At 34.9% G+C, this 21,334-nt stretch overlaps 1 protein-coding gene across 1 annotated transcript; it reads left to right on the top strand.

Annotated features, from left to right (window-relative positions):
• On the top strand, positions 1-3,720 carry LOC132552330 (uncharacterized). Its single transcript, XM_060216490.1, has 4 exons — positions 1-161; positions 886-1,076; positions 1,701-1,802; positions 3,239-3,720. Exons 1-4 carry the CDS (start codon positions 1-3, stop codon positions 3,718-3,720), a joined length of 936 nt encoding a protein of 311 aa, XP_060072473.1.
• The last annotated feature ends 17,614 nt before the right edge of the window (positions 3,721-21,334 follow it).

Here is a 21,334-nt window from a genome sequence, read left to right as displayed (position 1 = left end):
ATGAATCGAAAGTTGTACACGGCCCTGGTTGGTAAAGTTGTTAGAGACCCAATAGTGCGTTCTGGCATGAAATTGGCCAGCAGGGTAAATTTATTCCAGGCGTTGAGGGAGAAACCCATGACCGTGCGCACACTTGCTTCTGAACTAAACATGAAAGAGAGGTAAGGGTTAATAATTAAAGGAAGCGCAAATGATTACCTCCCTTAGTGCACATAGGATTGTAGAGAAGATAGCAACTTCTATCGTTACCTCTCTCAGTGAACATAGGATTGTCATTGTGTATCATTGTGTTGTGAAGCCCAGTTATTAAAAGAGCATGATATCATTGTATTTCTGTGTATTGTGGAGTCCCTGTCTCTCTCACAACTTTCTAGATAGATCCTGAAAGTACTACTTCATAATCTTTCTTTAAAATTGTACACTGTGATTACATTTGGCGTCTGTACCTGTATCTGCTGGTGTTGCAACTCAGAAAAAATAAAACTCACCAAATGGGCAATCTATTTCGAGTGTCGTAATGCCCTGCGTTTGATACAGGATAAATTACTTGTAATTTGCAAAGCGGATAAAGGAAGGTATTTAATTGATAAATAGTGGACAAATGTATTCTCCATTAGGTTTGTTGACATCAACTAATTATTTTCTTCTGATAACATATGTGCAGTCTTAATCTATCATGGTAGGACTGACCATTGTAAGTCATGTCAGTGTAGCTAGATAAACATAGTCAGTCGGCTAGCTATTACTCTTATACATACAACAAATAGATGTTATTACCCAGTTCTATTTTTAATGTCCATGTAATATATAGTGAAGCGTATTTACCGAGACTTTGACATTAGTTTGTTGTCCTCTTCTCTGAATGAATTAAACATTTTGTTTTAGGTATATATGGGAGCTCAGCCAGGCCATGATGGCGTCCGGCGTGATCACCATGGATGCAAAGGAGCAGTTAGCCATACCACCAGATTGTGTTGACATATTGTTAGCTGAGACAGAAAAAGCTGCTTGGAATCCCCATCTTTTTAAGACCTTACCCATCCTTGATAGCTGTTTTCCGTTGGATGGAAAACCAGGTTTGTATTATTCATGTTAACTGAAAAAATCAATTGATAATATAATGTATATATTTGCCTAATCCCACATTATTTGGATGTAAGCAAGTGCTTTTTAAAAAAAAAAAAAAAAAAATTCTGCGGCTATTTAGGTGACATGCATAATCAAAGTTTACATTGTTGGGAATGTATTGTAGTGTTCGCATTGAACATTTATTTTGTATTTTCTGTTCAGTAGGAAAGATCTCATTGGACCAAGATAATCTAGACTCTATGTCCGTTTGCACAAAAACTTTAGATAATGAAGTACACTCAAATGTGTATCTATCAACATCTTGCTTATTTACAAAGTTCCGGCAAAAAACTAACAATTCAGAATAAATGTTAAAGAGTGAAACAATTCATCTACGATACCCTATGGGTTACGCTCACTTTCGTTGTACCCCTGGAACGTTCCAGGATTATATTGAAGAATTCATGACTCCATGTGGATCAGACGAGAAAACTAGTTTGATCCTTTCATGTAAACGAAAGTTAAAAAACTCGAGATCGCACGGGATTGACGTGTTGAGCTGACGTCTGTACTAGAAAAATCCTGCGCACCTAACGAGGCATATATATGAATCTTCATTCCTGTAATTTCAGGTTACACACTTGATGAGGCACCGTTCGTGCTGGATTTGCTAAATGAAGTTCGATCTCCATATAGAGCAAGTTTGGTTACAGAACTCGTGTCCAACATTAACCTCAATTACACGGTAGGTAAGTAACTGTTTAAACTTAACCGAGAAGCAGCTTGCCATCCGGGAAGGTAAAGGTAATTAAAACCCTCAAATAAAAGATCGAATCGTGACTTAGGTTATGAATTAGGCTTTCTTTACGGGGAAAAATTCTATAACAGAGAATTGTAAAATGTTTCTTGTCAAAACGACGAAAAACATGAAAGACAAAGAAACAACAGTGTTAATTATGATGGATATACATATCTGCAGCATAAACAATGTTTTATTACATATGTTGAAAAGAAAGAAGTAAAGCATAAGAAAAAACTAAACAACATTTGGAACTGATTTTAGTGATATATAAAATAAATAATCAACCAGAGGGAGGGAGTAATGAACAAATATGTGTCGCCGCAATAAAGGTGTAATAAAGAAAATAGAAATGTTGTAAAACTATTTTGTGGAAACTCGAGAGTTTGTTAACAAGACATCTGGAATTAATATACTACTTTATTATAAATAGATAAAGAGTCAGTTATGTTCTATCATATAAACATAGAGAAAAAAAATTCTTATCAAAATAATGGAGGAAAATTCATTATCTTATTCGGGAACTACATTAGTATTCAGTAAATTCACTTACGATCGTAAATGTATACAAGGTATTTCATGTAACAGAAATGATCCTATTTTGTGAATTTGATCAATCGTTGATACATCAACAGGTTTAATGATGTACTAGTTACTTATGAATATTGTTTCCAAAACAGTAAACGTTATAAAAAAAATAAAGATATTTGTAATGTATGTAGCCAGGTGATAGAATACATCATTTTAAATCATCGCGTAAAGCAAGTATGAAAGAATGTATGTATGTGCACGTCGAGTTCACGTCCTCTGTCCAGTCACCGCCAACTCCCACCAAGAGCCACCACACTCGCACAGCATCACTCAGACAGTCAACACGTAGGCTAACCTGTCAAATCTGACAGAGCACCAAAGCCGGCGTCCCTGGTAAGCTTAATTAATATAAGTCACATTAATATATTGTAATCTTCAAACTATAAAACATTCCTCATAATTTACCGCAGTGTGCAAGGTGTGTGAGTGAATGTGTATTTATAATTGTATTTTTAATTTTAGGTCTTCTTCAGACAATTAAATCATTTTCCAACCAAAGAAGGGGTTTTGGTAGTCTATCCACCCACGGTTACATGTAGATCAAACCGTGTCCGGTTTACCGAGTTTTTTCATCACTGCATATACTTAATATTTTCCCTAGGGATGTCCGCGTGGTGTATTAGTAAATTAGTTGTAAGGTACGACTAAAAAATGTCTTTCAACGTAATTACGTGTTTCTGTGTCAAAATACAAAACTATTAAATACAATGTACAAAGTAAAGTATTTGCTACAAAGGTTTATTTTTTGTTTGTTGTATGTGCACATTTGTTGCATATGTTTTCTTCATCTTGATTCAGGTAACCTGAAAAATGTGCTGGATGTTGGATGTGGTTCAGGAGATATCACTATTCCCCAGGCAGAGCAAATGCAAGGTATCAATGGTGTCGGGTGTGACACATCGGAAAAGGCTATCGTCACTGCATCAAAATCTACAAAGGTCAAGAACGTGTCATTTACTCATGTAGATAGTGGAGCCTACCAGAGGGATTGGATACAAAAAATGGACGTCATCCTGATGTTCGATGTCCTTCATGATCTTCCACATCCCCAAGAAACCATGACAGAAATTAAAAAAGTGCTGAAGGATGACGGTATTATGATTATCATTGACCCAGACGTCAGCAACAACCCTCAAAATAACATAGGGAACCTTCACGCCGCCAACGCTCTCACCTTCAGCTCGTTCTACTGCGTTCCTAGCAGCTGCTGTCATGCTCACAGTTCCGCTCTAGGTATCAGCTGGGGAAGAGAAGGAAAATAGTATTTACTCAACAGTTTAGGGTTGGTCGTGAGAAGCAGGGTATGCTTATCAAAAGTATGTTCTTTCACGCGTTTGTCTGTGTCAAATCCTCGTCGGCAACAGAAAAGAAACTGTAGCAATCTTCAGAATATAGCAATGACATGTCCACTGACGCGTAATGTCTTGATTCGATACCAGGTGATAAGCTGATTCGTTATTTTCTTGTTTTAACGCCAGTAGGTACATGGTGTACACTTGTGTACTTATACGAAATAGCAAGTGAATAACTAGCAAAGCATTGTCACGAACATACCAAAACGTATGATAAACCATGTATCTTATATGTCAATTTATACGTAGTTTCCTAACATGAATGTAGCTTTAGATTTTATTCTGTATAGTGTGCATTTCAATCCTTTTGTGGTACAGTGAATTTAACCTAGCCGCGATTTATAATGCACCACAGGCGCGTTATAGCAAAAGTAGTTTCAACTGATATTTGGAAACGTCATATTGAACACTGTTACTCGCAAACAATATATTCAGAATTGATATTAATGTAGATTTTTCCTCATGCTATATCGATAGTTCATCCTGGATAAATCTCATTTTACATACCAGTGTAAAGGAGATGAGCTGTGTCAACATATTATTATTCCAAGACATCGGCCTGGACATTGATATCGGTGTTCCTGACTCTCGAACACAATACTTTTCTCGCCTCTAGCCAATCTTAATAAAAATTCAAATCATCAACCATTCGATCAGGTTATTTAGGATGTCAACTTGTTGAAATTGCAAGTTTGACCCAGTTTTCGGCAAAATATAGAGCTTTTATATTCACGAACTGACATAAAACAGTAATTCAGGTTAGATTGCCTTTAAGTGCGATCGCCTACAGTTCCATATTAAATGGAAACGAATATAAGTATAGTTTATCATATACAATAGATACTTTTGTAACTATTTGTAAATATAACTTTTATTTAGACTAATACAAGGAATCTAAAGTGGCGATATTCTCACTCCACATCTCTTTCTTTGATGTGTCGCAAATATATGGTGCCACAAAGCTTTGGCAATGATACTGTGATAACAATATCAACCTCTTGCCAATCTTAGTTGCTCTAGGCCATGTTACACCTGTATGATAATCAATGGTAATGTTAGTGGTGTTGTTATGCTGACAATAGGGTGGTTTTGTGATAACCTCGAATAGATTTGTCAATGTTTTTAACATTCATCATGAATCACTTATCGACGGAAGTGGACACCTCTTAGGACAGGCTATAACTGGTATCATATGTAGGGAACAAAATGACCCTTATACTTCGTGTTTTACCGATAACCATTAACACAGATAAATGCCAATATCTATGAATATTTACTTTACTGTTCGACTCTGCGGATCGGCAATTCCACTCCATTCTGTTGATGTGGCAGGAATTTCTCCAATAACCATATTTCTGAACAGACAAAGTAACAGAGAGCAAAAATCTGCTAAGATAAGTAAAATGAAGCTTATTACATATTTTAGATAAACATACATTGAAGGCACAGTATACAATAGAGATAAATAAAAGTTAATCGAAAATCACCATCTATGAATTCAAATTCCTTTACATTTAACGTAATCATTATCAAAGAATGACCGTATTTATTGAAATGTAACACAATGCATGACGAATTTCAATTGTTTTCTCCTTCCATTAATGCACCAATCTGTAAAAGAACAATTAAAAAGATAAAGTAAAGAAATATGGAAGTACAATTATCTTAATAATTGACATAAATACATGAATTTGAAAAGGCAAATATAATTCATATTAGTGCTATTTAACAACCAATTAGAATTATATAAGAAAACTTATTAAATGAATCTTTGTAATCTAGTAATATTCAGTATTCAAATCATTACGTTTTTATTTTAATTGAAATGAAGACAATGTTAGGAAAACATCTATTCAATAGATCAATTTCAATGAAAACAGCACACATAATATATAAGATTTCTTCATTAATCATTGTATGTACCAATGCCACGAAGACAAAGTTATATTTAACACCAAGCCGATAGCAAAGGTAACAAAGCATTAACGGAACTCAACATGATACAAGTTAACTACGAACAGTGCAACATGACTCAAGGTCAACAGCTATAGTACATGAGAGCACAAGATTGGCATCAACATACAATATGGAGCAAGTTTGATATCTTCATCCAACTTACAACCAGATTTGTATTCACAATACAACATGACGTAAGTTTGACATCCACAATAAAACAACACAGAAGTTCTACATACACAATACAGCATGACATAAATTTGACATCAACATTACAACATGACACAAGGTTGACATTCACAATACGAGAAGCAAATTTAACATCCGAAGTACAACACGACAGACGTTCTACATGTACAATACAACATGACACAATGTTGACATCCACAATACAACATGACACAATGTTGACATCCACAATACAACATGACACAAGATTGACATCCACAATACAACATGACACAAAGTTGACATCCACAATACAGCATGACACAAGGTTTGACATCCACAATACAACATGACACAAGTTTGACATCAACAATACAACACGAATGAAGTTCTACATTCACAATACAGCATGTCATAAGTTTCACATCCACAATACAACATGACACAAGGTTGACATTAACAAATACAAAATAACGCAAGTTTGGCAACACAATACAGCATTCATAATAAACATGCCTTAAGTAAGACATTTACAATACAACAAACTACAGAAGGTGTACATCCAAAATACAACATGGCACCAGTTTGATATTCACAATACATCCTGCCAAAAGTTGTTCTATATTTACAATGCAACATAACATATGGTTGATATTCATATTACGACATGACTCAAGTTTTACGTCCACAATAAAACGAGACATAAGTTTAATATTCTTAATAAACATGTCTCAAGTTAGACATCCACAAAACAACATGACACAAGTTTGACATCTACAATACAACATGGCACAATACAAAATGAAACAAGTTTGACGTCCACAATAAAACGAGACACAATTTTGACATCCAAAATAATAAAATATAACATCAATTTGACATGCACTACAATATGTATCCAAGGATTCATTTCTGACAACTTATCAATAAATTCTAATATTTGTAAAATGAAATTAAAATGTTCAAAGCATACTTTAAAATGTCCAAAGCATACTTTAACTTTATAAATTTAATAAGTAAGCGTTTTATGTACTATAACAAATTGGCGTTACCTCCCCTTACCTCTTTAATTATATTTCAATGAATTAATGTATCGTTTTGCAGGATATGAATTGTATTCATGTACTAATTTTGGACTGAAAACGGAATAACTTGTTGCCAGATCCTATCAACATATGAAAAGTTCATGAAAGTAGTTGAAATTGAAATATATATGTTATACAGCATGAGACCAGTTTTACATCACAAACCAACGAGACATCGATTATATATCCACAAACCAATCTTAGCTCGACATGAAGAGTTCGACAGGACACCAATTATACATCAACAAAACAAGAGAACGCCAGCTGGACATTCAGAGTTCAAAAGGACACCGATTATACATCCACAAAGCAAAAGAACGTCAGCTGGACATTCACTGTTCAACAGGACACCAAGTATACATCCACAAAGCCAAAGAACGTCAGCTGGACATTCACAGTTCAACAGGACACCGATTATACATCCACAAAACAAAAGAACGTCAGCTGGACATTCAGAGTTCAACAGGACACCGATTATACATCCACAAAGCAAAAGAACGTCAGCTGGACATTCACTGTTCAACAGGACACCGATTATACATCCACAAAGCCAAAGAACGTCAGCTGGGCATTCACTGTTCAACAGGACACCAATTATACATCCACAAAGCCAAAGAACGTCAGCTGGACATTCACAGTTCAACAGGACACCGATTATACATCCACAAAACAAAAGAACGTCAGCTGGACATTCACAGTTCAACAGGACACCGATTATACATCCACAAAACAAAAGAACGTCAGCTGGACATTCACAGTTCAACAGGACACCGATTATACATCCACAAAGCCAAAGAACGTCAGCTGGACATTCACAGTTCAACAGGACACCGATTATACATCCACAAAGCAAAAGAATGTCAGCTGGACACTCACAGTTCAGCAGGACACCAATTATACATCCACAAAACAAAAGAACGCCAGCTGGACACTCACAGTTCAACAAGGCACCAATTATACATCCACAAAACAAAAGAACGTCAGCTGGACATTCACAGTTCAACAGGACACCGATTATACATCCACAAAACAAAAGAACGTCAGCTGGACATTCACAGTTCAACAGGACACCGATTATACATCCACAAAGCAAAAGAACGTCAGCTGGACATTCACAGTTCAACAGGACACCGATTATACATCCACAAAGCAAAAGAACGTCAGCTGGACATTCACAGTTCAACAGGACACCGATTATACATCCACAAAGCAAAAGAATGTCAGCTGGACACTCAAAGTTCAGCAGGACACCAATTATACATCCACAAAACAAAAGAACGCCAGCTGGACACTCACAGTTCAACAGGACACCAATTATACATCCACAAAGCAAAAGAACGTCAGCTGGACATTCACAGTTCAACAGGATACCAATTATACATCCACAAAGCAAAAGAAAGCCAGCTGGACACTCACAGTTCAACAGAACACCAATTATACATCCACAAAACAAAAGAACGCCAGCTGGACACTCACAGTCCAACAGGACACCAATTATACATCCACAAAACAAAAGAACGCCAGCTGGACATTCACAGTTCAACAGGACACCAATTATACATCCACAAAACAAAAGAACGCCAGCTGGACATTCACAGTTAAACAGGACACCGATTACACATCCACAAAACAAAAGAACGTCAGCTGGACATTCAGAGTTCACCAGGACACCGATTACGCATCAACAAATGAATAGATATTTAAGTTCGATATTAGCAGATAATACCAAGTGTACATTCACAGTCCGATTAAACATCCACTCGAGATAACACAATTATACATGCCACGATATCAGATCAGTCTAAAAGTCAGCATGTATAAACATATGACATCAAATATCCTTCCTTGTAATTATTTAATATCATAGTGCAATTTTGAAATAGAAATACAGAAAGTAGAAAAGTATTAGATGGTCCTGGAATTTAAAGAAATCGAATCATTTAATGATATTCTGAAACTTCTGAAGAAAGTCATCTCTTCTAACATTTCTAATGGATTAATTATTTTTAAAAACCGAAACTTAATTAATCTCCTTATTATAATGTCTTCTTGGACAGAAAACGTTCACCTGTAGTTTTGTAACTGATAACGACCACTACAATTAGGTAAATAACACACTCTTTCATTAAAGCATTAACAGAGAGACATATCCATATCAAATTTTCTTCTCTTTAATATCCATTTAAGCAGAAAATATTTCTTATACATCTTATAACATTAGGTTAAACGACTCTCGTCTACTTCCTGAAAGTATTATATACTTACTTCCAGTTACTGTCAATGTAATGGCGGCGCTCTGTCCTGTTCCTACAAAGTTGGTGGCGAAACAGGTGTAGTTTCCGGTATCTTTGATATCGGCATTGATGACAGTCAGGGATGGACTACTGACTGTAGATCTGGAGTAGTTGATACCGTCAGTGGTGATGTTCTGTGTGGCAGTACCAACATTACGCTGCCAGAACACTGAGGTGTGGGCGGGGTTTGAGTTCACGTTACATTCAAGAGTGATATTGTTTTCTGCAATTGTGCTGTAGAAGTTCTGTGAAATGGTGACAATTGGAACAACTGAAATGAGATCATACCATGTAAGGACAAAGACTTTCAATAATTCAGACCATGTTATATTGAAATATCAATAACAATCCTTTCCGTTCAGAGATTGATGCAGGACAAACAAATATTAAATGTATATCCTCAAATCCGAACGTTAATTTTACAAGGATTAGGTTCAAATTATTTTTGTATGGTTAAAAGTAAAGTGTTAGTTGAAGTAAATAAGTTTAAATGTTGTATTTTGAATAAAAACCCTTATTCATCCTCAAAGGATGTCGTTGTGTTATTTAATAAAAAAATTCCAATCATAGGAAAGTTGCAATTCGTCTTCTATATAAAAGAAACCAAAACATATTTGCCAATTCGATCTCATTTCACGAAATCACTAAAAGAGAGACATATTCACATCAAATTTTCTACACTTTAATATCCATTTCAGAAGCAAAGTTGTAAAAGTTCTTATAACATTACGTGAAACCATCCTCGTCTCCTTCCTGTAAGTATTATACACTTACTTCCAGTTACTGTCAATGCAATGCCGGCGCTCTGTCCTGTTCCTACAGAGTTGGTGGCGCACATGTGTAGTTTCCGAAATCATTGATATCGGCATTGATGACAGTCAGGGATGGACTACTGACTGTAGATCCGGAGTAGTTGATACCGTCAGTGGTGATGTTCTGTGTGTCAGTACCAATGTTACGCTGCCAGAACACGGAGAAATGGGCGGGGCTGGAGCTGACGGTACATATAAGAGTGATAGTGCTTCCTACAATTGCGCTATAGGCATTCTTTGAAATGGCGACAGCTGGAACATCTGAAATGAAATCATATATAAGGACAGAACCTTCCAATATCGAAGAGCATTATGTTGAAGTTACTATTCTGAAATATCAATACCAATCGTTTTCGTTTCATGATTTCTGTTGGTAAAATTATTTTAAAGCAAAAAAACCCCAACGTTTTTATTACGAGGATTCGGTTCTTTTTAGTTAGAACAGGGTGAAAACTTTTAGCTGAAATAAACAAACCCACTTTGTTAATTCTGAGCGCATCAAATCTTTCCTTCATGATTACACAATATTATGTCATTTAATAATACATTCCGAGTTTTAGGAAAGTAGAAATTTCTCCCCAATTTTCGAAAAATGCGTAAAGTTTATGCCAAATGATTGGCCTTTTCTAAGGCATACAAATCAATTAACATCCATCAGACCTTATCTACTTTTGTGTATCTTTCGACATAAAACGTTCACTGAGTTTTGTAACTGATAACGGCCACTAAGATTAGATAAAACGACACTCATCTCCTTATTGTTGGTATCATATACTTACTTCCTGTGACTATCAACGTAATGGCGGCGCTGTGTTCTGTTCCTATAACGTTGGTGGCGAAACAGGTGTAGTTTCCAGAATCATTGATGTTGGCATTGATGACAGTCAGGGATGGACTACTGACTGTAGATCCGGAGTAGTTGATACCATCAATGGTGATGGACTGTGTTCCAGAACCAACATTACGTTGCCAGAACACTGAAGTGGGGACGGGGTTGGCAGACACGGTACATACAAGAGTGATGTTGTTTCCTGCAATTGTGCTATAGGCATTCTGTGAAATGGTGATAGTTGGAACAACTGAAATGAGATCATACCATGTAAGGACAAAGACCGTCAATAATTCATACCATATTATATTGAAATATCAATACCAATCATTTTCATTCAGAGATTGGTGCAGGAAAAACAAATATTAAATGTATATCCTCAAACCCGAACGTTAATTTTACATGGAATAGGTACAGTTGTTTTCCTGTAAGGTGAAAAGTATGCTTTTGGTATTTTGTGAAAAATAAAGTGTTTGAACAACTGGGAAAATATCACGGCTGGATACTCACCCTGATCCTTACATATAAATCCTGCCTGGATACTCACCCTGATCCTTACATATAAATCCTGCCTGGATACTCACTCTGAGCCTTACATATAAATCCTCTCTGTATAAGCATTCTGAGCCTTAAATATAAACCCTGCCTGGATACTCACCCATATCCTTACCTATAAGCAATATCTGGCAAAACACCCTGATCTGTACCTATAGGCTCCGCTTGGGTACTTATCCTGAGCCTTTCCTATATGCCTCGCCTTAATACACACCCTCAACCTTACCTATAACCCCTGTAGGATACTCACTCTGAGACTTACCTTCAAACCCTGTATCGATACTTTCTCTGAGTCTTACATATACACCCTGCCTGGATATTCACCCTAAGCCTTACTTATAAACCTTGCCTGAATACTCACCATGAGCCTTACCTACATACCCTGTCTGGATACTGACAACAAGCCTTGCCTATATACCCTGCCTGAATATTCACCATGAGCCTTACCTATAAACCCTGTCTGGATACTCACCTTAAGACTTACATATAAATCCTTCCTAGATACTCACGTTCACAAATACATCCAGGTATGGTGATAGTTACCAGGAACAAAATGATACAAAGACGAAATGTGGATGATTCCGTCATTTTTATATTCCTCACAAGGACATATATCAAAGTCCTATAAGGTAGGTTAGTCGACCTGTCTTGGAACTTCTGTTGAAAGATAAACATGAAAATTTCCTATGATAAAGGTATTTTCTCTTTCTACGTCAGGGCACATCAACTAGAATAAAAAAGTTTTTTCATAATTCTCTGTCCAAAATTTCAAAAATATGAGATATTCATCATGAAGTTAGATTCTACTACTCGAGTAAACTTCATTCGAGTATAGTAATGTTCAGCTACACGTAAACAATTGATCATTAGATATAGACCAAAAAGTCAACTTCACTATCAGCAAGGCCGTCAATTGATGAGCGTCAGGAAATGTTTATGTACAAGTTTATTTATCTTAACATTATACAGAAGGTGTGTATTCCTTTCTTGGTAAATCAAAATAACTAATTTGGTCAATCTACCTTTACGTTTTTCTCATTTAGTCTAAATTTTGTGATTCAATTTATTCCAAACATTGGAAATAGATTTAACTATTCTTGCAATATATGGTATTTGACAGCAGTTAAGTTAAGCAATATGTATACAAATGATAAACTATCAGAATATTAAATAAAAAAAGAATTATTGCATCTTTTAGGCAATTAGTAAGTAAATCTGCATAATAGAGCAGTTTCGTCCTTTAAGGTCTCGTTAGTAATGTCATGGACCCAACATGATGAAGACTATGGGCGACCTCGGAAAATCGAAATTGAATTGAAACAAAATATCCCACAGGGATGTTGGCGCCCACCATTGTTTGATCTTGATTTGACCTTTGAAAGTTGGGCTTCTTCTCTTCTTTTCACTTCTCCAATATTGCTCTTAATGATAAGAAATATATTCCTTTGCAGAAAAAATGATGATAATCTTTATCTGCCAAATTAAAGATGGTCGCCTGAAACCGATTTAGTCCTTTTCTAAACACTCCCAAAATCAAACGAGCTATTATCAAACGGGAACACACGTAAGAAATTTGAGAGCGGTCAGTACTTCTTAAGAAATGTTTTCCATTTTCTTTTCCTGATCAGTACAAAAAATTAAAAAGCACAACTGGGGATCAAGGGAAACTTTCCCATGAAATTTGATGAAAACCTAGGCTGTTGTAGCGATAACAAACTAAAACAAAATCCAAGATGGCCGTTGTCAGGCATTTTGACTTTTTGATCAGACTCAGAATCAAATGGGGACATCTAAGATCAAAAGGAAAACAACCTACATATGAAATCTAAGAAAGATACATTTAGCACTTCTCAAGAAATAGCAATAACAAACTTTGCTTAGAAAAATACAAGATGGCTGCCTGTCGGCCATTTGATGTTTTGGATCGTTCCCATAATAATACAGGCACAACTAGCAACCAAAGGAAACTATCACATGAAATTTGAGAAAGATCTATGCTGCAGTTCTCGAGAAATAATGATTACAGAAGTTCAAAGTCAAAATTCAAAATGATCGCCTGTTGGCCATTTTGTCTTTCTGGTCTGTCCCAAAATTACAGTGGCACAATCAAGGACAAAGGGGAACCTACATATGAAATTGGAAGAGAGCCCATCAAGTACTTTTCAAGAAATAGCGATAACAGTCTGCATTGAAAAATACAAGATAGCCGTCTCTCAGTAATTTTGTTTCTCTGATCAGTCCAAAAAATCAAACGGTCACAACTAGGGACTAAAAGAATGTCTAGTACATGTATTTGTGTATAATTTGCATTGTTTCAATATAAATTCAAATGAGTTAAAAAGTGTTATGCGCAACCTCAAAGGAATATACACAAGAAACAATACCAGAAAAACCATTTTAAACGAGTTTGCCTTGTCTTACGTTTCATGTTAAGGTCTATATATGGACGTCACCAAGGACTATGCTACCATACAAATTTGCTACTGTTTTATGTACTGTATTTCTTTCGTATCGATCCCCAAAAAAGCAAAATTCACCAATATTGGACACGCAAATGTATACCATACTGTCCTTTTACCATTTGATCGGTATTGCCAAGCATACTAGTATGTAAGTATTTATAAATTACATTGACAGTACACTTCTCTCAGACAGTTTTATCCACAGCTTAACCTATGGGAGATTTTATTTTCTCCGATTAATTTGTTTAAAATCTTAAAAAATTCTTTTAAATCTTCCGTTTGTCAACTTAATCGTCTTTCCTTCCTTTCGAGATCTCCCAATCTCATCTCCAACGTAGAGACACCACAGAGGTAGTTTCTAGTAAGGATATGTCTGTGATTTACTTCTAAAAAATTAATATGATGAGAAATATGATTGTAGTTTGGTTCTTGATTATTAATACAAATTTACAGTCACGCAATTTCTCCTACATTGCGAAGTCACCACATACTAGCAAAAATAATGTATATTTGAAATTTTCAGAAAAAAAAGTTTTTTCACCAATAATTTCAAAATTATACTTTGAAGTATTTCATGCCTGAAACAGTGTTTTTTAGGGTGTATTGTTATATCTGCAAATTGGAATCTACTCACAATTGCCCGGATATATTAGCGGCCTTCCGATGTCGTGAGACTACGGTGTGATACTTCCACGAATGGTTCACAATCACATGAGTAAGTATCGGTGATTTTATAGGTAGACGCAATGCCAACAGTCAAATACTTCCTCTACGAATTGTGCAGGAGGTGTATATGTACTACAAATAGATATAACACTTATCGGTAGTCGATGTTACCGACACAGTTATAAATTGTATTCACCATTTAAAATTACCAATGATTATGTTTTGTGTATAACGCTAATTATCGTTAATAATTATCCTTAATAGGTAACCCTAGACCGAGAGTATGTGTGCAGTTAGGGACTTCAATGCCTTTAGCGTCCTTCAGCAGGTAAATAAGAGACATGCTGGCGATTAAATCATGTGTCCCTTTACTTCTTAGGGCTATTAAACTAGCGTGTTTCTTTCTTGTTGTATTATATACAAAGCTGTATGTTAAGCGTGATGATTGCAATTTCCCTATGTTAATAAAGGCTATAAATTGTATTATACAGTCTCATATACTACAAGATAGCCGCCAGTTGGCCATTTTCTATTCCTGATCAGTACACAAATCTAAAAGGCACAACTGGGGATCAAGAGAAACTTTCACATGAAATTTAATGAAATCTAGGCTGTTGTAGCGATAACAAACTAAATCAAAATCCGAGATGGCCGTTGTCAGGCATTTTGACTTTTTGATCAGATCCAAAACCAAATGGGCACATCTAAGAACAAAAGGAAAACAACCTACATATGAAATCTAAGAAAGATACATTTAGCACTTCCCAAGAAATAGCAATAACAAACTTTGCTGAGAAAAATACAAGATGATCGCCTGTCGGCCATTTTGTCTTTCTGGTCAGTCCCAAAATTATATTGGCATAACCAAGGACAAAGGGGAACTATATCTTTTTCATTTTTCTTTTACAGATTGGTGCATTAATGGAAGGAGAAAACAATTAAAATTCGTCATTCATTGTGTTATATTTCAGTTAATACGGTCATTCTTTGATAATGATTACGATAAATGTAAAGGAATTTGACTTCATAGATGGTGATTTTTTGATTAACTTTTATTTATCTCTATTGTATACTGTGCCTTCAATGTATGTTTATCTAAAATATGTAATAAGCTACATTTTTTCTTATCTTAGCAGATGTTTGCTCTCTGTTACTTTGTCTGTTCAGAAATATAGTTATTGGAGAAATTCCTGCCACATCAACAGAATGGAGTGGAATTGCCGATCCGCAGAGTCGAACAGTAAAGTAAATATTCATAGATATTGGCATTTATCAGTGTTAATGGTTATCGGTAAAACACGAAGTATAAGGGTCATTTTGTTCCCTACATTTGATACCAGTTACAGCCTGTCACAAGAGGTGTTCACTTCCGTCGATATGTGATTCGTGATAAATGTTAAAAACATTGACAAATCTATTTGAGGATATCACATGACCACCCTATTGTCAGCATAATAACACCACTAATATTACCATTTGTTATCATACAAATGTAATATGACCTATAGCAACTAAGATTGGCAAGAGGTTGATATTGTTATCACAGTATCATTGCCAAAGCTTTGTGGCACCATATATTTGCGACACATCAAAGAAAGAGATGTGGAGTGAGAATATCGCCACTTTAGATTCCTTGTATTAGTCTAATTAAAAGTTATATTTACAAATAGTTACAAAAGTATCTATAGTATATGATAAATTATAATTATATTCGTTTCCATTTAATATGGAACTGTAGGCGATCGCACTTAAAGACAACCTAACCTGAATTACTGTTTTTGTATTAGTTCATGCATGTTAAAAATTCCATATTTTGCCAAAAAATGGGTCAAACTTGCAATTTCAACAAGTTGACATCCTAAATAACCTGATCGAATGGTTGATGATTTGAATTTTTATTAAGATTGGCTAGAGGCGAAAAGAGTATTATGTGCGAGAGGCAGGAACACCGATATCAATGTCCAGGCCGATGTCTTTTAATAATGATATGTCGACACAGCTCATCTCCTTTACACTGGTATGTAAAATGAGATTTGTCCAAGATGAACTGTCGTTATAGAATGATGAAAAATTTACATTAATATCAATTCTGAATATATTATTTGCGAGTAACAGTGTTCAAAATGACGTTTACAAATATCAAAACTAATTTTGCTATAACGCGCTAGTGGTGCATTATAAATCGCGGTTAATTCTTTGAGGACATGAATCCGTGCTAATTAAGAAGATGGTCCTTACTAGCAATGCAATGTGAAAAGGCTTCCCTTTTCAACACTGTAAATAGAATAGGAATGTATAACTGGTACTGTTTTTTTTATATGATTGACATCACATGAGTATATCTCGATTGTCTTTTTAAAGTGGTAACTCTTATTTCAGGTGTGACAGGGGAAAGCGAAGTAATTAAGATGTTTTCATCACAAGAATTTCTATGCGAGGTAAATATTAAAAATTCGAAAATTTTGATGTCATAAGCACACTGATAGATAATTATACCATATTATCTATAAACGAAACTTTCAACTTTCTTACCTTGGTAACATCTCCTGTTCGAAAAAACAATCGAAACATTCGACAACAAAGGAAATGCTATTGAAATATGCATGCGTTTCTGATAAATATTTTAGAATACCAAAAACTGATGGTGATTTTACAATCTCGTTCATAATTTGTAGAAAATGTGGACGTGGATTAAATGGTATATGGAATTCAAAGAACCCGTAATACATAAACCATGTATTTTTCGATATTTGGTTATGCCTGAACATCCAGGTAACAAAATCACTTCACAAACAAGTGTCTTAACCACTTTCTAATTGAAGGAGCTTTTCATGCTCTTCTCCTATTAAAATCACTTTCAATGGAAAATCGAACGCAATTTGAACCTTTGTGCCAAGAGTTTTCACAATTTTCCATAATGACGGAAATGAACCAGACCTGCTTCAAAAAACTAAAACCGGGATGAAACATTAATAAAACCCACTTGTCTATTATTTGCTTAGGCGTTCTTTTGATTTAATACTGTTAATAGTCGCCGTGGGATTGAATCATTCATTTTTTTTCGTTTCATAATATATATCATTACACATGTATTCAATATAATGGACAAATAGACAATGTTAAAGCATACAAAAGCTTATCCACTGAAATATACAGACAACCAGGAAACGCCCTACAATCAAGATATCTGTTCATTCATCATTATCCTAATTCTGAACAATTGTTTATTAGTTACGTAAGAGAATGTTAGTGTTTTAGTATGTATAAATATCAAATAAAACTCATTCATGCTAATTGGTCCAACCACATAAGCTTTATGTATGAGAAAGCTTATAAACGAATAAATATTCTTAGAATGTTTAAGTACAAATTTGACAGAAAGTCACTTAAATTAATAAATATAACATTTATTCTTCCTATTTTAGAATATGCTGATATTGTTAGGTCTAACTGCACAGAAAGGGAATGCAACATCTTAGAATCAGTTCAATTAGAGGCAATACATATTATTACTGGTCTGAGACGGGGCACCAGTCATGCTATCCTTTATAATGAGTCTAGATTAATATCATTAGCTAAACGAAGACACCTACATCAAAATATCCATTTTTTAAAACATTTTAAAAAACAGATGCCCTCTTCATGTAACTAATTTTATTCAGCCTTTTATCAACAATGATACTGCTCATTATCCTCTTCGACACAACAGGTTGTTTGATGTGTCCCTTGCAAGAACTCGTCAATATAGCACTAGTTTTTTCCCAAAACTCATGACTGAATGGAATGACCCATCCTGTCTGTTTCCCTCATTGACATCCATTTATACAATAAGAAAAGCATTTTTGTCACAGCCTGTTATCAATCCTCTTTTACAATGCACTGATACTTTTAAATATTACGGTAACAGAAAGGCAAACACAATCTTGTGTCAACTAAGAAACTCTGCAAGTAATCTAAATTTTGACTTATTTAATTCCCACCTTAAAGACAACCCTGCCTGTACTTGTGGCCACCGAGTTGAAGATCCTACTCACTTCTTTAATCCATTGTCCGTTCTTTACTATCCAAACACAACTCCTCCTTAATTCTCTTTCTACTCTTAGTGATTCTATACCCCTTACCACTGATACATTTCTTAAAGGATCTCATACACTTAATGCAAATATAAATAAATATATTCTTGATTTTGTTCAGAGATTCATAACTGATACCGGTCGCCTGTTTTAGCCTTATTCTACTTATATATACATTTTTTTCTATTTTTAATTTGAATCTGTTATCTTACGTTTGGTCTGCCTGTCAATTTTTACGGACTCGGCTCAGGAGTGTGGGTATATGGACAGTTTGAACCTGCAGCCGTGATCAACTGACAAACTTTGACTACATCTTGTTATATATAATTTTATTACCTATCTAATCTTACTATTATTTAACCCTATAATTTAAGTGATGGTAATGCTTGCCTAACATTTCTGTTAGATAATTATTCATTTGAATCCATATTGTAAATTCTTATTCATAAAACTTTAATATCATGAGTCTTGGCAATAGGAATTCTATTGTTTTGCTTGAATTCTTTTATAATACGTGCCTGATGCACAAGGACATTGTCATTTTGGAAGCAGTATGGACTTGTAGAGAACTGACGAGCAATAACACATCAAGGCGGTGATCAATAATAATATCTTTTGAGCAGAAATAATACCTTGAACTATGCACAGGGTCCGAACACCACAGTATGAAATACACAAATACAAAAACTAATACACGTCATTGTCAGGGGACACACGTGTTGGGGTAAATATTATCCATAAGCCGTTCCACACATAACCAAGTTTGATACAGATAACCACATGACTTCATCGGAAAAAATATATACCAATACTAGCCCATGCAGAATCGTCTTTTGTCCGAATACCATGCTCAACGTTGTGCGGATACCAATCTGTATAGGGAGACTCTTAAGTTTGTTATCGGTTAATTACCAGCTGTAGCTAAACCGATTTTGAAGTTGATATCCCAATTTTAAGATGACATCAACTGAGAAACGCAGGGTTTCAAATTATATGGAAGTTGATAAAAATTATGAGGATGTTTTACGCTCGTTATAGTGATCGCACTGAGAAATACTCTACTTTGTGCGATTTGAAGGAGGATGTGTTTGATGCTCGTTAGTCTGTATCTCCAAACAGTTAAGATCTGTTTGACGACCTAAACAACACGCATGATAGACAAATGGAAAATGGCATAAACACTCAATATCAGAGCACCGAATAGCTTAAGTTTTTATAACTTGTCAAAATGTTCTTTCAACATAATATATAAGAAGATCCTTTCATTCAACTGACACACAAGTGAAAAATACTTTTTCACACAAATTTAGACAAGCTGCAGTAAAGCTTAACAATGAATTAAGCTGCATCATGCAGCTGTTTCGTCCTCCTTAGACACGTCAATGATGCTTACGACCTAAACGTTAAATATAATTAACCGAATTTCATATATATGCGAATTTTAGAAGAAGGTGAAGTACATATGCATGAATGAAAACTTGGAGTGCAGCATAGGGCAAACCTCGGAACTAATAGAAATGTTTTTCGTCCTTCTAGAAAGGAAAAAAAGTTGCAGTTTGATCCATTCGCATAAAATGATGTATGCAAGAAAAAAGCGTTATGGAATTAATAGCAATCTTCTATAACAAAACAAAAATAAGTCGACTTTTAAACTCCTGATGTTATACAGAATACTTTTGATATATAGAGTTGAATTGTTACATCCGAACAGAAAACAAAATAGGTGTGTATGGTCACATAATCAACGTGTTTTTTTTAATAAATTCCATCGCATGCTTGATGTTTTCTTTCATATACGATCCCGAAATTTCCCTTAAAATTTTATTTTATCATGAATGCATCATGAACTCGGATCTACATCTAGAGTTAGATCAATTCTGAAGTATGTGTATATATTGTTCTGTGCAGTATAGTAAAATAACAGGATATGTTAAGTGTCAAACACAATGACCAGATGTCGGTCACACGTGATGTCGGTCACACGTGAATCTGTATACATTTATAGATTTTGAATCAACATCGGTGTACAGTATATAACAGACTCAATTTACTTCTGATTGATAACTTTTTATATATAGACCAAACAGTGCCAATTAATATGTACGTATGATGATGATGAAGTTGTTGTATAAATATATTCTAAAAACAGTTTAGATAAGCATTGAAAAAAGAGATACTTCTGAGATTTGCCATTTATCTCACAGAAACTAATTTAGCGGCAAAAACAATACCTTCAAGACCTTCCTAGAAATAAGGGGGGCGTGATCTGATGAGTAGAAATCTTTTATCTATTCCAACATACAGTTATTCCTCTTTCGATAGATGATAAGTTTAGTATATACGTCAACACAAGTGTTTGTCTACTCGTCAACAGTCTTGCGTATACACATTGTGTGTGGTGACCTTCACAGTTAGTTTGAATAGAGAACTGTCCTTATGGAAGTCTTTATAATTAAACTAAATATTTGTATTATAATAAATGATAAAATCGTAATATTTTCTTATTTCCATGACCATAGATCATGCTAATGTTGCTACATACATAAAGATATTTAGATTCATGGAAATGTAGCTTTATAGAATTTTTTTCCTCCTTAAATGGGGGCGATTGCAGATTTTGGCTG

Source organism: Ylistrum balloti, unplaced genomic scaffold (assembly GCF_031769215.1).
Source record: "Ylistrum balloti isolate Yb309-2 unplaced genomic scaffold, AGI_CSIRO_Ybal_v1 Utg370242, whole genome shotgun sequence".
Lineage (NCBI taxonomy): Eukaryota > Metazoa > Mollusca > Bivalvia > Pectinida > Pectinidae > Ylistrum > Ylistrum balloti.
Note: the sequence above shows the minus strand (reverse complement) of the source record. Positions and strands in the feature narration are given on the sequence as shown.

Excerpts from the sequence above, each read along its gene's own strand:
- LOC132552330 (XM_060216490.1), top strand. The coding sequence starts at position 1 with ATGAATCGAAAGTTGTACACGGCCCTGGTTGGTAAAGTTGTTAGAGAC. Across the intron at positions 1,077-1,700 it reads TCCGTTGGATGGAAAACCAG|GTTACACACTTGATGAGGCA; the intron begins GTTTGTATTATT and ends CTGTAATTTCAG. Across the intron at positions 1,803-3,238 it reads ACTCGTGTCCAACATTAACC|TTCTTCATCTTGATTCAGGT; the intron begins TCAATTACACGG and ends GTTGCATATGTT.